We start from the raw sequence: 17,331 nt of genomic DNA, 5'->3' as shown, positions 1-17,331 counted from the left end.
AGATTTTACAGTACTGGTTTAAAATCTCTCAACTCTTGATTCCAATGAATTATTAGTAACAACATACAGTTTACAAAACTATGATTTGTACTTTACAATACTTACATTATTTTGAGCATATAAGTACAACATATGTAAATACAGTATGGGTAAAATTTAACCTTGAAAAGTAAAAAGGCCAAAAGCTGTTCACATAACATTTAACTTCCTCTCTCTCTCTAACATTTAACTTCCTCTCTCTCTCTCAAAGCATTTATAGAAATGGATTTGCTAAAAATAATTTCTTGCATCAAGGACTTATTAAGAGTAAAAAAATAACACAGCTACTGAAACACAAAATTTTACTTGAAAACGTGTCTTGTATTAAGAGCACTAATGTTATGTACATAAGTAACCAATATTTTATAAAGGCATTGCATATAACTCTAGATTAAAACTTTCCAAATACAGTGTATACACAGTATTGGAAAAGATATACAGGTATATCAAATGGTAGTTGCTTAAGTACTTAAAAAAATAGGCTAGTACAGATGAATCTGGACATTCCTGTACAATATATACAGTACACTTAATTTGCAACATAAACAAGTTATATTTGAATCTTTAAATGAAATGATGCACAAGTTCGCAAATAATGCGATAAATGTATATGTACACGAGATTATTCAACTGCATTTTCATAACATAAATTGCATTTCAACTGTTCAATGAATAAAAGTAATCACCGGAGACTATAAAATCATACAGTGCCAAACTTCTTCATGAACTTTGTTGTAGACAGTCAAATCATTCACATTTAGAACTTGAGGAAAAAAAACAGTTCACATTTACATTGCTGTTTCAGAGGATGCAACAGCAACAGGTAGCTTACTATTGCCTTTATGTATGAGGAATTCCAGATGGGCTAAGACACGGAACATTTCTTGAGCACCTTCTTGATATTGAATGTGCTGTCTAAGGGTACCTAAACTTGCATCTACTTCTGTCATTGCAGGGCCACTTTCCACTTCTTCTACTGGTTCTACAGTGCTTTCTTCTGTTGATTCCTCTTTTTCTTTCCCTCCTTTTGCTTTTTCTACCTCAGCTACTTCCTCTTCACTATCTGATGATTCTACATCCGCACCCGTTACTGCGGCAATAATGTCCTCGTCATCCATCAAATGACATACCTGCACGTCATCATCAAATGACACAAATTCATCAAATGTGACTCCATCAGGAATCTTGAAGCCTTTTGATTTTATCTTATGAAGAAGTTCTAAGTTTTCAGTGCCTAAATTAGTCTCTGGAATTAAGTTCATCCCCCATATACCATATTTTCCAATACCTGCTCTCTGAAAGCTGTTGTTGATTGTAACATCTGTAACTGCATGCCATGCTGCAGCAAGAAGGTGCAAACATGACAAAAGATTCAACTGCAGCTGGGAATGTTTACCTCTCCTTTTCTTTTTTGTATTTTCCTCATCTATAAGGTTTATCAAGGTTTCTAGGACAGCCCTACGATAGTTTCTCTTCAAAGAGTGAGCAACGCCAAGTTTAAAGGGCCCAATAAAAGAAGCAGGGCTGGTAACTATTCTAACAGCATTCAGTTTAGGGACTTTTGGATGAATTGGGAGATTTGGCAATATCAATAACACTTTCCTATTCTGTTGAACAAACCAAGAATCTAAATCATGAAGCCAAGCAAGAAAACTTTCCATTGTCATCCATGCCTTTGGATTTGACAAATACTGTACAGGAAGAGATTTTACATTTTTAAAACATTTTGGTTTTGGATGTTTTCCAATGACTAACAATGGAAATTTTTCAGTACCGGTCATATTGGTGCACAACAAAACTGTTATTCTGTGTTTACTTTTACTCCCACCTGCACAGCGGTCTCCCTTGAATGTAGCCGTTTTATTAGGCAATATACGATATAATAAACCAATTTCATCTGCATGGAACACATCATTAGCCTCATACTCCACCAATGCAGAAGGTAAGACCTGAGTTGTAAAGTCTCCTTTTAACTCCTCAGCATCTTCTTGATTTTCTTTATCTTTATTTGGTTTACCCCGACCAAGGACAATATTTTTTCTATGCTTGAATCGATCAAGCCATCCATGAGTAGCTTTGAATTCTTTATATCCTAATTTTACAGCGAAGTCCTTGGCCTTACGGCAAAGAATGGGCCCAGTCACAGGTGCATTAATTTGCATTGCTTGTTTGTACCATTCATACAAAGCTTCCTCCACATCCTCTCTTTGTGCACCTCGTAATCTCTTGCTATCAGGATGAAATTTTCCATTCTTCCAAACTCCTAGAAATTTTTCTGCATGTTTCATTATGAAGCTTAATGTTGACCTTCCAACATTATACTCCATTGCCAGATCAACCTGTTTTTCACCCGACTGAATACGCCGAATGATTTCTACCTTTGTCTCGAGGGATAAAGCTCCTCGTTTCTCACCTGTGTGTGAAATTAAGTGTCTTCTAAACTGATACTTTCGAAGAAATCCAAGATCACACAAATTGCAGATGTAATGCTTCCTCCCATCTACAACCACAGGTTCTGGGATTTCTGTAATTGTATTCTTTGATTCACTAGAAACATTTGCTGGATCATCCACAGATGCCTCTCCTTCAGTTGTAGACTTGTCTTTCTTTTCTTTTGTCTCACTTTCACTCTTTTTCTCTTTTTTCTTCTTCTTTTCCTGCGGCTGAGTTGTTACATTTCCAGTGGACTCGAATCCAGAACCATCTTGCACATATTGCATCATGGCTTGAGTTACCAAGCTGGTAGATGATGTCGAGGCTGAAGTTGGAATTAGTGGAGCTTGAGAAACAGGAACGCCAGATGGAGCAGTATTGACTGTTTTCACATCGTATTGCACGGAAGTTGGCATAGCACTGTTACTGTTAGTAGCTGTAGCTACTGAGCCATACTGCTGAGGTCTACTGCCTAACTGATTAAAATTTGATCTATCTACCACATACTGAGAAGTTCTAGACACAGCATAAGCATGAACAGGAGTAACGATATGTTGCTGCTGAGTTGTGGTTGGGTGAGATGTTCTTGATTGATCATACACAGTACGAGGCTGATATTCACTAAGTCTTGCCACAGCATACTGCTGGGCCCGTGACAAATCATAGGCATCCGCATACTGAGGAACAATAGAGGAACCTAATGTATTTGAAGGTACTGTATTTGGCAAATGATGTGCTGAAACGGGAATGGAATCAGAAGAGTATCCCATTGTAGCTGCAGCTGCTGCCAATCTTTCCAGATCTGCACAGGCTGCAGTTGTGAGTCGCTGCATGTCATCCATGTTGGAAAGCCTGCAACAAAAGAGAAATTAAGACATTAAATAAAGTAAAAGTGATAAAAACACAAAGACAATATTTTTTAAATTTATAGTGTTGTTAAACTCATAATCTTTCATATTCCAACAACTTTGTCAAACTACAAAATTATTTGCAGTTATAATTATCATTACAGTACACAAATTTAATATTTATATACAACCTATAGCAGCCATAGCTAATATTTTACCCTAATAGGAACACAGAACTGGAATTAAAGATATCAGGCCAAAGTACAGTAAATTCCATTGGCTTTCAATCAGTATAGTAATATTCCAATGATGAATCCAAAAATGATATACAGGTACTGTAAAATTACTTCTATAGAACAATGAATGACGTATCATTACTACTTTTTTTTTTTACTTTATATTATTTATGAACTTATTCCTTTTCATATACATACAGGCATTATATTTAATGGGAATTTAACTTGTAAATTAACAGTACTGTATTTCACACTTGTCCTATATAAAGTCTGCTCAATCTGAATAATTTATTATAAAAATATTAGTAATAATAATATTGGGATTTGAATAGCAAATTTGATTATTTCTATAAGGCTTCATTCTCGAAACTGCTTAAGTTTCTATTTATACCATAAAAATCTTAGGAATTTCTTCTTTTCTTACACTATAATAGTCTCTACCCTCTAGTGGAGTATTAAGTTTGTATGCCGATATATGGCAATAAAAGTGCTTGGGTACACCACCACATCCTTGTCTTTTCAGTCTCGAATTCAAAACATTTTCAACAGTCTCTTGACATCACTAGTCAGTGATGAGACATGATATAAACATCCGGTGAACATAGAAATATTAATCAGTTTTCTAACTACTAAAATTGTTTATTTCCATGAACCTTCCATGACATTCTTAAGGCTAAATCGTATATTGATGGAGATAAGATAGTGAAGGAAAAAAGTGAGAAATCTAACACTCAAGAATAAAGACCAACACCAATTACCAGACTCGCCTTTAACTAATTCAAGATTAACAGTAAGCTACTTAAACTTGCAATCCAGATTAAGAACATTTTAAAACCAAATACCCCAGAGAAGCTAAAATGCAATAACAGTACTGTAAAAGGAATTAAAAAACTAAGAACTCTTCACAAATACAACCTTCAATACTTAATGGGAGAACTATATACAGTACTGTATCTGCTATAATAACCAGCAACTTGCTATATCTCATTGAAAAAACATAATTCCATATCTTGAAACAAATTTATGAATTTAATTTAAAGAAAAACTTCTAAAGTATTTATACTACATCCCCACAGCTACCACTGCACCCATTGCCCTGTAAGTCTTATACGGAAACAAGGCTTCTTTTAAATAATGCTCTGGAAATAAAACACATTTGGAACTCCACGAAGCTGGTGCCAAAACTCTTTCCAAAGAAAGATTACTACAGAAATTACAGAAAGTAGCTAAACTTAATATTATGAATCCAAACTTTCAAGACCTTCAAATAACTGAAATCTAATTCTCTTTGAGCCTCTGTCACTAAACCGTTAATAAGAAACGACAAACCATTCTTGGAGAGAGGTCGCCCTGAAATCGTAACCCCAAAAAACAAATTAACAACCTTTCCCCCTAATGTTTTTTGGCATCTTAATAAAACTTAACTGTTCTAATGGGCAAAAAAAAAAAAAAAAAAAATTGACAGACAACTGACCTTTACCTCCAATGAAGGAATTGGGAAAAATTGAGGAAGACCCCTTAAAGTCAAAGTATTTTTAGCCTGAAAGACAGGCACTATAAAAGAGATAATTTTCTAAACATCAAAACCTACATTATTGGAAAAAGCTTACGGCTAAGGCTTAGAAAAAAGATCTTGGTTGTAAGATCTTTCAAAACAAAGTGTTTTGAAGGTTCAAAATGAGAACTGTAAATTTGTAACACTACTTCTAGATTCCAATAGACCACCTTCCTGACAACCGGAAGTTTCGAAATTTCAAGGGACCGGAAAACATCTTGTGATAATACAGTACCAGGAGCAGATAAATCTAATCCTAGATATTTGAGCATGACCTTAAGCTTGGACCTGTAACCTTTAATAGTTAAAATAGACAATTTCCTTTCACAACATTTTAATTGGAAATGACGAAAATTAACAATATTTTCCAAACTAGTTCTTGTTACTGAAACATTCCTGAATGTGTATTAATCAAAATACTCATTCCATTGTCTTTTGTGTAAATCACTGGTAGACTGGCATTTGGAACCTAATATAGACAACCTAATATAGACAATCTAGAGAAGCTAGAAGACTTTTTCTAAAATCAGAGGACCTGGAAGACATTTTCTCAGAAAATATAGTGGTCCACCTCTATCCGGTTAGATGTAGTGAATGGGTCTTTGGGTGAACTGACCTCAAAATGGGTTGTCCAATTTTGATCTGGAAAGGTAATCTACTTGGGCACTTTGACTAAAGGCCACATACTTGTAAGTACTTCTTTCTGAGGCTTAAAGGGAGCCACCAGCACCATAAACTTGCTTATTATTATCTGATTCATTGAGAATGGAGAAAAGTATTGCAGGTGCAGATTCTACCAGCTCTGTATGTAACAGGGCATCCAACCTCCTTGCTACAGAATCTCGAATCGGAAAGCAAAACACCTACATCTTCTTGAGTGGTTGCAAACATGTCCACATTTGGTCTTCCCTCCCTACTCCAAGTCTCTTAAAACATTACAGGATGTATAGACCATTTCTTTGGAAATATTTGGTTTCCTGCTTGACTGATTGGCTAGTATGCTAAATTTCCCTGGAATGAACTGAGATTGAAGAATTATTCCCCTCAGATCTGTCCAAGAGTCTATCCACTATCAGGAACACGGATTCTGATTTAGCTTCCCCGGATTCCGAATGTAAACCAGTGCTGTTCTGTTGTTTGACAAAGCTGCCACACACTTCCTCATCACCAGAGACTCCTGAACTGGAAGAGCCTTTTGTACAGATAAGAGTTCCAAGTATTTATATGTAGCTCCGATTCCTTCTCCGACCATCTTCCTGAGAGGAAGATGATCCATGGTTGCACTCCAGCCTTCCTGGCAAGCATCCGTGAAAAGAACTTCGTCAGGAACTTCTACTTCAAATGACACTCTGAGCTAAATGACCAGGATTATCCCACCAATTATAGCTGGTTCTGCATTACTGATATACAAATCATGTCTAGATTGGAAGTCCTGTTTCAATGATAATTGAGATGTAACTGGAAATCCTTCATCTTAAACTCACCTATCAAAACAAACTTCCTGAGAGATGCCACAGTCCCCAGTAGCCTCGTCTGCAACAAAACCTACATTGCTTTCATCAGCTTCAACTTCTCCAACAAATGCAAGAATAACTGAATTCACCTTTCCGATGGAAAAGCCCGAAAACAAAATATTGTTTTTATTATTCCCAAATATAGAATCATTTGGATTGGCATCAGAAGATACTTCTCCAAACCTTCTCAATAACCTGATTAACCATTCTTGCTGTACCTGAATCTCTTCCAAGGACGCGTTCAAAATTAACTAGTCATTTAAGTTCAATAGAAATCATATTCACAGAACTCTCAGCCATTTCAAGATTGGAGCTCTCACCATTGTGAATACTTGAGTAGTAGTCCCTTGTCCAAAACACAGGCACTTAATTTGTTACATTTTAACTATTCGCAAACCAAAGGCGTTTCTTTGATTTTAGATGAATAGGAACACAAAAGTAAACATCTTTAATATTTATCGAAAAAATTCCAGTCCCCTTTCATTACTGCCCCTAGGACTGTAGAAGGAATTTCCATTGAAAACTTGATAAGAATGGTATGCCTGTTTAGAATCGAGATATCTAGAACTGGCCTCCAAACCCCCTGATGCTTTGGGCACTAGGAACAACCTGTTGTGAATCCCTTTTTTTTTTCTTTTTTTGGAGAAGATTCCCAATATTTATTTTCTACAGATCGACTCGGGCCAAATTATTTTGACAACTTAGAAAAGATGCAAGACTATCATACAGTAGTTCAAGAAAAGGAGAAATTCTGAGATTTTTAGGGTAGATGTTGATATTTATCCCGCTATGAGAAGGAACCCTCATAAACATTAAGGGATTCAAAGACATAAATAAGAGTGATAATAAAGGATAACAATCATTGCAGTGTTTTAAAAGAATAAACAGGCAACCAATATGTTTAATAACTATCCTAATATGTAATTGACAATATTCCGGTAATTTTTCTAAATCGGTTAGTTCTTTGGCATTTCCATACTATTGAAACTTTTTAAGACTGCTTTCTACATTGCACTACAGTACTGTACAAGTATCTGCATCAAAATTTGCATTGTTAAAACTTGTAGCAAATTTAATGATTTCATTGTAGTTATTTGTATGAACAGCCATTTTTATAAACAAATAAATTGAGCTATATTTCATCAGTATTTTATACTGTATTCCTAGAAGCTATATTCTGAACTTTAAAGTCTGATAATTTTTTTTTCAAAAATTTCATTTTTAAGTTCATATACTGTTCTGTGTGAAAACAAATCTTGGCATCTTTTTTCATTTCACATTTAATTACATCGCTAATTACATCACTCCATATAAAGAGTAATGCTCCAAAGGCCTTTACAAAGGTTATGAGAAGTAAAAGTGATGCACTCAGTCAGAAAATTCTGAAGAATAAGACTTATCAAACATGCTAAACAAATTTATAATGTGTAGGAACAACTCCATGCCAGTCCAAACCTCAGATGAGGTTTGGTGGCTAGAAAGGCACCCGGCCATGAAAAATTATTAGCCAAAAACAATGAGACTAAATATGTTGAATGGGATGTATAATACAGAAACCCTATAGAGAAATGGAAAAGCTGAAAACAAAGAAGTTACCTATTCTTAAAGAAAGATTTGTGCCATAAGGTACCCTTCCCACGAAGCCATCTTTTATGGATTTATCACTTAGCAAAGATCAAATTTAACTTGCTTAATTGGCGTTATGCTATTCGAAGCAGCACCAAAAAACATCATCTGCCATAAAGATATTAAATATATCTACATGCTGAAAGTTTAAGACCATGAAATTGAGAGACTAATTAAAGTAAGGCTAACTTACAAGGGCAGGCCCCATCAGGAGCAATATGGACATTTTTAAAGCTAAGTTGTATGTGAGCAAACCACACATTCAGCCATTTGGAAATTATTCCCCAAAGGACTCCTTTTCTCTACAGCTAAACACGGTAAAGGAAAGCATTAAAGCAAATATTCCCAAAAGGGCTCCCTTTATCTTCAGCTAAACAAGGTAAAGGAAAGCATTAAATTAAAAAAAAATGGCATTAAAAGCAATGGTAAACAAAGAGCTCTCCTCATTTTCCAGTGCTTGAAGATGTTAGGAATAAGGGACCCTTTTGATAAGACCTCATTTTTATTTACGGGAATTTGGTTCAACAAAGGTCCATATTTGCAAAGAATTACAATCTCTCTCCTGTGTCCTATAAAGGATCCCAATTGCAATTCCTTACAAGCTCTTCAGCCTGGTTTTACAAGCTCTCCACCCTAGTTTTTCAGTATATAATACATAACTAAAGTCGCATCAAACAATCCACCTCTGTCCTTCTAATCTGATGATTTTATTTTGATTATCCTAAGTAGAGGAATAAATACTAACTCAATGGTAATTCAATGCTGAGTGAAAAGAGAAAAATATGCAAAATACATGATCAATGATATCACACCAGTTTAAAAATATCCATTAAGTGAAGCAAAGCCAATGATTTGGAAAACTTGGTAATTGCTATCAGAGGATATTTCATTTGCCTTCAAACTCATGCTTCACATTATAAATTTAGAAGATATAGTATTAAGCAATCTGATTATGCACCACTACATGTAATGACATGGTAATGTGTGAGAAATTATCTATTTCTTCCAAACAATCAACTACTGTAGGAGTTCTTATATAAATCTAATATCTGTTTGAATCTTGTACAATATTAACTCAACCAAGAGAATGCAATTCATAAAGGATACACAATGTAAATACCTTCCTTACTAATAAAATCAGGTCAACACATTGTATAATTCTCTTGGCAAACTTTGGAGAAAATATCAACAGGAAAGCCAAGACTATATTATCCAAGCTTTGACACAATATGGTCTTATAATCTAAATCTTCAGATACATGATTTAAAAGTTATTACCTTTTGCAGTGGTGTATTCAGTAAACTAAACAGTACTTTTTTCTTTTCATTTCAAAGTAGTTAAAAAAGTTAGCAATCCACTACCATGAAAGTACTGTACAGTATTTATGTATTCATATTAATAATACAGTAACTGCTTTATAATGAAACCATGAGAAAATAATATAAACAAAACAATTAGATTCAAAATTTAAACAGAATTAATTAATGAGGAAATTTTTTTGTATGTAAAGTTCATTATAACCAAATTTATGTCCCTACTTTCAGTAATTTTAGTGCACTACAAATATATGTCAATTCAAATGTTTAGAAAAGTAAAGCTTTTCTGGAGTAACCCATTTTATAAACTCTTGTGCTGTATCAAACATAATTACCAGTGAATGCAAATAAGTGTTAATGAATGACTTACGTATACCAAATTTATTAAAGCAATTGAACGAAAAAAAAATTTAATGCAATAATAAATTACTGGACAGTATTAAAAGGATTAATTTAGTTAATTTCCTTGTAAATCTTAATCCGTATCTAAAAATCTAATAAAATAAACAACTTTAAAACATAACTGTACTAGTCATGACTTATGGTCCACATTGTATACAGGTATAATCTAAACTTTAATGGAAAATTAGCTGTAGGTTAAGACTATTTTTTTTTTTAAATGGATGAAAATGGTTGACCTTTTATATTGTTGGAATATGAAAATAAAGATCATGCATGTTAGGTATCTAAAGAAAATTCACAGTTTGCTATTTTTGCTTCATGCAAAGACTTAAATGCATAAGAAAGAATTACTTTTCAGTCAATGAGGAACAAAGTCAGAAAGGTGAAATAAAAATTACAACACCAAACCCTATTGAAACCTTTATTGTAATAAAAATTCACACAAAAAAAGTCTTAAACTGCAGTACAGTACAAGTAAAATATTGACTGACTCTTGATTGACGATTTAATTTCATCGAAGAAGCACCATTGTCCCACTCCGTACTGGAAAGAGAGAGATACGTAATATGAGAAGGAATATAGATAGATGGCAGTAAAACATTAGATTAAGCACCAATTTGGTCAAAGATGATGCATCTTCATTCACAAATGACACCCACCACAATATTTGATTCATATGTTGTAAGTACTGCAATCTTCTCTCCTTTCATAAAAGATTCCCTTGAAACAAAATAATTTATTTTTTAGCAACACACATCAAGAAATAGACGTTTAAAGATAACACGAAGAATAAACCAACAAGCAAATTTAATCTTGAAAAGTTTTAAAGACCCAATTGACTTTGTTCCACATATGACCGTCAAATATTTGTCAAATTTCTGTTTTACTAACCTTGTAGTAATCTCTGCAGATGGAAATTCTTCCTTTAACCTAAAAATAGAAAAAAAAATATAAATAATAATGTATTCGTACATCATTAAATCAAAATATATAATGCCAAATATTCATCAAATGTTCACCTCAAACTACTGTAAATATGCTTATGACTTTATTTCATAGAAAATTCAAAATTTGAATTATGACTAAAGTACGGTACTTCAGCATTTGAAAATCTCTAAAAGAGAAAACCAATAGCACAACACCAAACTTGCTCATCAACTATTAAGTAATAGGGGTCAGGCTAACAGCTATGAGAACAGATTGTAAATATCAGAAATTAAACTCTATTCAGTATTACCCGACACATGAACCTTCACTTCACATCTCTGAGAACTACTTGCAGATTGAGGATAAGCAGGGAATTGAAAGGGTGGATATTGAAGGTTAAGAATCCCGGGCAAAAGATTGTTGTAAAAGGAAATGTACATGAAAGAATACAACCTCTGGAAATATCTCTAGATATTAGAAAGAGACCAGATACAGCATCATCAACAACAGCAGCTACAGTACAGTACTGTACTGTATAGCAATTCATTTAAAAACCTTAAATATACCAGTATCGATCGGGTAGGCTAACCAAATGAACGCCAAAATAGCCTAACTAATACTCAAACGTTAATGAACTTCAATAACCATACTTGAATACTGTATAAGATGTCTAGAGCTAAATAAACAAAACTACAATTAGTATGAGGAACTAATTGAAAGTCGTAAATAATCATGAAGCTCTCGGAGGTAGCGACACTAAAATGGCTGCCGAGGGGGTAAGGCATCACACAATACTGCTGAGACTAAAATTAACAATATTATTAATTTTACGTGTGTCGCTACCTTGAATTATCAAAACAGATAATTGCAATACTTAACTTGGGAGTAGGGGTCTCCAAAAGGTCAGACATATTCACAACACAGTAACAAAGAAGCTATGAAAACGAATGCGTGTGGATATCACGGTGCTAGAAAAGGAATGATGGAAGATGGGTGGGTGGTAGTGGTGGTAGGGGGCAGTAGCAATAGTAGCGGGCAATAGTCGGATGTAGAACAGCACCTCGTAGTATCGGGGGATATTGAGGAAGGAGAAGACTATTTGGTAACGGACCTCTTGGTAGTGGTTTTAACATGCCCCAGTTACTATACCGACACCCTATAAGGGTGAGCGAGCTGGGTATATTCCTGGCATTCCATGCAACTTTTTCTTTGGTATATTTAGCAGTATTTATACCTTAGAAATGGTGCTATAAGGAGTATTTCACGGAGCGACACAGGTTGAGCACAGAAATAGATTTTTCCTTTGTCAAAATCCCTTTTACGGAATGGAGCAAGTCCAAATAAGAAGTAGTCTTATGCCAGTCTCTTTCAAAGGTTTTAAAGATTTGAATAATAATGACAACTACTGTATGTCAAAGGTTTTAGAGATATCAATATTAATGACAAAAGTCTCCAAGTCACAAAGTGATGGCTAATTATCAGCAGAATATTAAAAATGTCATCAATGGCCCTTTTCCTAAAGGTTGGAGGTTAAGAGCATCAATCAGTAGCTGGGAATTTACATAATCCTATAATGTATAAAATGGAATAGAACTCGAGTCAGATGCCTTGCAAAGACCTCTAAGAGACAGGATTCTAAGAATAAAAATAAAATAAAAAAATCATGAGTTTGTGACATTGCAATCTTAACATGGAAAAACTTTGCTCCGTTAAAGCATAAAGAGTATGCTTCAGTTAAAGCTTTAATAGAACCTGAAACATCTGTAGATCTTTTGATATTGATACTGTTGATTGATTTGTTCCTCTACTTAATGGTTCTTGGACCATATATTCATTGTATGCTTAGCCCATCATATACCTTGAGACCATGCTATACAGCTATTAGCATGAAATAAATGAATGGACTATTACTGCTCATGTTGCATGTACAAGTTATGCCATGTAAAACATTTATCTTTGTAAACCTCAAATCCATTTTTACCAATCATCAATTTCACTACATCACAACTAACAGAATAGTTCACGGGTGCTAACAAGGAATGATGGGAGAAGGTTAGGTAGTGGCGGTGGGGGTGGGGGGGGGGGGGTGGGGGGGGGGGCAGTAGCTGTAGTGAACGACACCTTGTAGTAACGGGGGATTTTGAAGAGGGAGAAGTCTAATTGGAAAGGGATCTCTGGAAGTGGTATCACTCGCCCCAGTTTTAATACCGACACCCTTTAATGGTGCTTTAAGGAGCATTTCACTGGGCGACACAGGTTCCTCGCCCAGAAATAGATTTTTCCTTCGTCAAAATCCCTTTTATTGCCTCTTTGTATTTCTCAGTGCAATACTTTCTTTGGAAAATGACAGCAAGATGAAGTACTTTTGTTTAATATGGGTTTAAAGGGAATCGGAATCGGCTTTTAAGGATCTCAACATTTATCACTCTGAAACACTAGCATTTAAGGAAATTTCTCGAGGAAAAGAATTCAAAGATATTAAGCCTCTTTAGCTGGTTGTCTAGTCTTCAACACCATGAAGCAATGAGGATAATACTCAATGATCATAAACATTGATTTTTTTTTTTTACTCTAGCATTCAGTTATAAAATTATTCTGTATATATCCAGAAACCCCAGGTACCTTGGTAATTTAGGTTTTTTTTATTCACATTAGTTTAGGAAAGATAAAAAATGCTGTAATAGTAAATTCAGTGAGCTTGCATTGCTCTGGTAATTTGTTGAGAAGCCTCTGCAACAACGAGAGCTAATGTAACTACGACCATATCTTCACAGAAAACCAATTTGTTACTGATTCTATTTTAAAAGCAATTACATTGTTTTCATTGGCACCTGAGACCTTGACATTGTACTATCTGTCCTCTATTCTAAATTATAAAATTCATTATTTTCAAGTGTGTTAGATAACAGTAGAAAACTATGTGGAAAAGATTTGCAACACATTCATCAAACTCTACGTACCTATCCGTAGGATAAAATTTACAACATAGGTAACCATCATTTTTCTTTACCATATGATACTCTGGCCTTCATACCTTCAAAGAAACATACTGTAAGCATGTCCTTAATATCCTCATAGTATGGAAAAAATGTGATCAGGACAATTTTTCCACACAGTATTTGAAATTTCTTTTGTAAATTTAAGACAGCAATTACCTAACTTCAAAGGTACAAATTTACAATAAATGTGATTGGCAAGAAAGACAAATCAACTCTCTCAACTGGATGGTTGATCAGCAGGGATCAAAACATGTGTCATGAATGATTTTTCTTTAAAAAGGAATGGGAAAAATGCATCTGATTGTAGTAATAACCTCTCAATGTAATGGTGTCCCCAAACGTTAAAAAAAATGCAAAATATTTAGACTGACTACGAGGTCAATTTTTCGAGTATCGAGGAAAATCCACATTGAATTGTATGTAAGCCGACTCAGTTCTTATTAGATACTGTTGCTATAGCACTGTACTAAGGTACATGGTAAATGATTGGAACATACTGCACTGAAGGAAATTTTGCAGAAATTACTCAAAAGGTTAACCCACCAGATCCCATAAGATGCATTCTACATACAGTTATTTTTACTCCCATCAGCTCTTACATAACATAATCTAATCCAGTATTCCGTGTTTTCTCTCAACATTTACACTTACATATATAAAACTAAATACTAATGAAAAGGAAATTATTCAACTGCAGTAAGAAAAAAATCTTAGTGCTAATAGTTCTTATACTGTGTTAAGTAAGATGTCCAATAAAGGGGCCCGGGGCTTTGATGAAAAATTTTATCCACTCCCTCCTCTGGAGGACTGTAGGCAACAATTTCTGTGTTAAATAACCTTTTTTTCCATCTTCCTAGTACAGTAGTTGGAACAGTAGGGGCTTCATTATCTCTTACATCAGTGTTGATGGAATGGACCCACTAAGTATGGTGTATAATGAAGTACAGTATAGTATATAGCTTCAACAACACTAATGTTGTGAAAAAATGGAAATCTGTAAAATTTAACTAATAAAAAAACCTAATAGTAGCAGTAGCTAAATTATAAGATGAATTTTAGCCAGGTAACATCATAGAGATTCACAATCCAAGAGTCTTACTATCGGCATGTTTCATTATTACAGTAAGAATTGATCTCATCCGTAAATCAAAAATATGTAAAGAATGCTTTTAGTGAGCAACCAAAAAAAAAAGATATAGAAATTATCAATGGACAAGTGGGCTTTTAAAAGATTTGGGGGAACCATGGGCACATCTAAAGGTAATTATTCTTTAGTTCTTTATAAAAGATTAGGTTCTAAGTCAGGTTTACTTAGATGCAAATACTGTTTATGCTGAAATTCCATATACAGTAATTTAATGAATCAGTTTACAAAATTTTTAGAAATACTGTGAAACACTCCAACAATAAACATTTTTATTAACCTATTATACCTATAGGGTATAATACAATACTGTATTACATAATTTCATCACACCATGGAGATGAAAATTTCATGTCATATGCTATTCCAAATCATTGCAAAAATATTTCTGGAGGCATATTACATTCCAATTGAATAAAATGCTGTAGTAACCAAAACAGGCACATCATAAATTGTTATTTTTGTTTTAGTAAATTCTTATAAAAAAAAAATTACACATGAGAGAAACAATAAAGTCATAAGCCAGTTACATCTAAAATATATAAGTTTCAAATATTTCAATGTTCAAAACACTGCGCAGTATACTTTTACAGCAGCATTTTCAACGAAATCCAAAGCAATACACTTACCTTTGGACAATAATCAGCAATGTATTGGTCTTCCCGTGCAGAAATAAAACTTGTGAATTGGTGCATCTTCAAAATCTCAAATGATCTTAAGACTTCTTGGCCACTAGATGTCATAACTTAGTTCAATTCAAGAAAGGCACAATAACCTTCATCATATCCAACTGGGTTAGTGTAAAAAGAACCATGTTTGATAATTTGAATAAACATAATTATTATATATACACCAATTGATTAGCTTTTCTTATCCATAATAATTAGAAGAAAACAAATAATCCCTGTTATGTTTCAGAGGAAATTGAAAGTAGACAATTCAATGTTGGTTAAACTCCCAGAAACATATAAAAATTTAACAGAAGTTAGAGTGAGTGGAAATATTGATCATTTTTACTGTTACTTTTTAAAATCTCCTGTTGCTAAAGGACTCTTTTCTCTAGGATAAAGAGATGAACAGTCCACGTAAAACACACATAACATCTATTAACTTACATTGTTTTCTTATATGTTGGACAACATGGATTTCTTTGTCGATTTATTTGGCATATTACTTATTTTTTGGTACTATCTTTTTTCCACTCATAAGTAGGTTCAAGCATTTCCATTAATAATCATAATGAAATAAGAAATGTATGATAGGAAATTCCAAACAGTTTTAAATAATTTATTCGAAATTATCTCCATATCCTACACACTGAAGGAGAAGTAACCCAAACAAACGAGTTGACAGCTTTGGGCAAATATCAACCATACATCTGACTCAAGTGGTAGAAGCTGGGCATTACATTAGTGTAATTATAAATAATTATTAAATGAGACTAATAAATTAAACTTCTATGGACTCATGGGGGTCACCGAATGGATTTTGTCTGAGCTACCCATACGGTATCGTTACAAATTTCCTAACCGTGTCCAATTTCATTATGCAAATATGATTCTTATCAATGCAAATTCCTCCCACCTTTAACACTCACTCATTATAAAGTAAATACCAAAATTATTTTAGCTACATAATGAAAGAATCGCAAATAGAACTGTGAAGGCAAATGACTGACGGACACCTTTATTCAAGTAATGCAATAAGGGTGTGCAAAACATCTTGAGAGAAATGGCGAGTTGATTGAGATGAAAACGGAGATAAATGTGGCGCTAGAGACTCGCGAATAGTTAGATAAGATTGAATTAGACACTGTATTCATAAAGCTATCCCACAAAGATAATCAGAGTGGGGTTATTAGAATATTGTGATATTGTCACTCCTACTGTATCATTAAGATGAAATCGAGGTTAAAGACCACTGATTTTACCCTTGTGGGGGGGGGGCTGCTACTATCTATCTATCTATCTATCTATCTATCTATATATATATATATATATATATATATATATATATATATATATATATAATAATAATAACTTATTTACTTGGAAGAAGCAGAATACCTTAAAAATATACTTGATGTAAGATCCAGTGATAAAACTTCTTTTGATTAAAATATAAAAAGCTCAGATTCTACACTCGCTGTCATTAAAACTTTAAATAATAGGTTAATAAGTAAAAGATAATTTCGATGAAAATTACTTTGTTTAAGGTCATAATATTTCGTTTTAAGGTATGCCCTATTCTTTCTTTATGTTTTCTTGGCAAGATTAATTTCGTTATCCAATT

General features: G+C 33.8%; 1 protein-coding gene across 4 annotated transcripts in view; it reads right to left on the bottom strand.

Moving 5' to 3' along the window:
• The window catches only part of LOC137618206 (tigger transposable element-derived protein 4-like), a 61,928-nt gene that overhangs the window by 32,713 nt on the left and 11,884 nt on the right, over positions 1-17,331 (bottom strand). Inside the window, exons 2-4 of one of the 4 annotated variants that reach the window (XM_068348316.1) lie at positions 15,669-15,829; positions 10,861-10,899; positions 328-3,324 (exon numbers count right to left, since the gene is read on the bottom strand). The exons of 1 other annotated variant lie outside the window; for it this stretch is intronic. In XM_068348316.1, the coding sequence (XP_068204417.1) occupies positions 828-3,314 (2,487 nt within the window). In that variant the 5' untranslated portion in view covers positions 3,315-3,324; positions 10,861-10,899; positions 15,669-15,829 and the 3' untranslated portion in view covers positions 328-827. Of the gene's footprint in view, positions 1-327; positions 3,325-10,860; positions 10,900-15,668; positions 15,830-17,331 lie in introns of those variants that run through there. 2 more of the 4 variants (XM_068348317.1, XM_068348315.1) reach the window with 2 other exon arrangements.

This window comes from Palaemon carinicauda, chromosome 24, assembly GCF_036898095.1.
Source record: "Palaemon carinicauda isolate YSFRI2023 chromosome 24, ASM3689809v2, whole genome shotgun sequence".
NCBI lineage: Eukaryota > Metazoa > Arthropoda > Malacostraca > Decapoda > Palaemonidae > Palaemon > Palaemon carinicauda.
The sequence above is the reverse complement of the archived record's forward strand: the minus strand, read 5'-3'. Positions and strand labels throughout refer to the sequence as shown.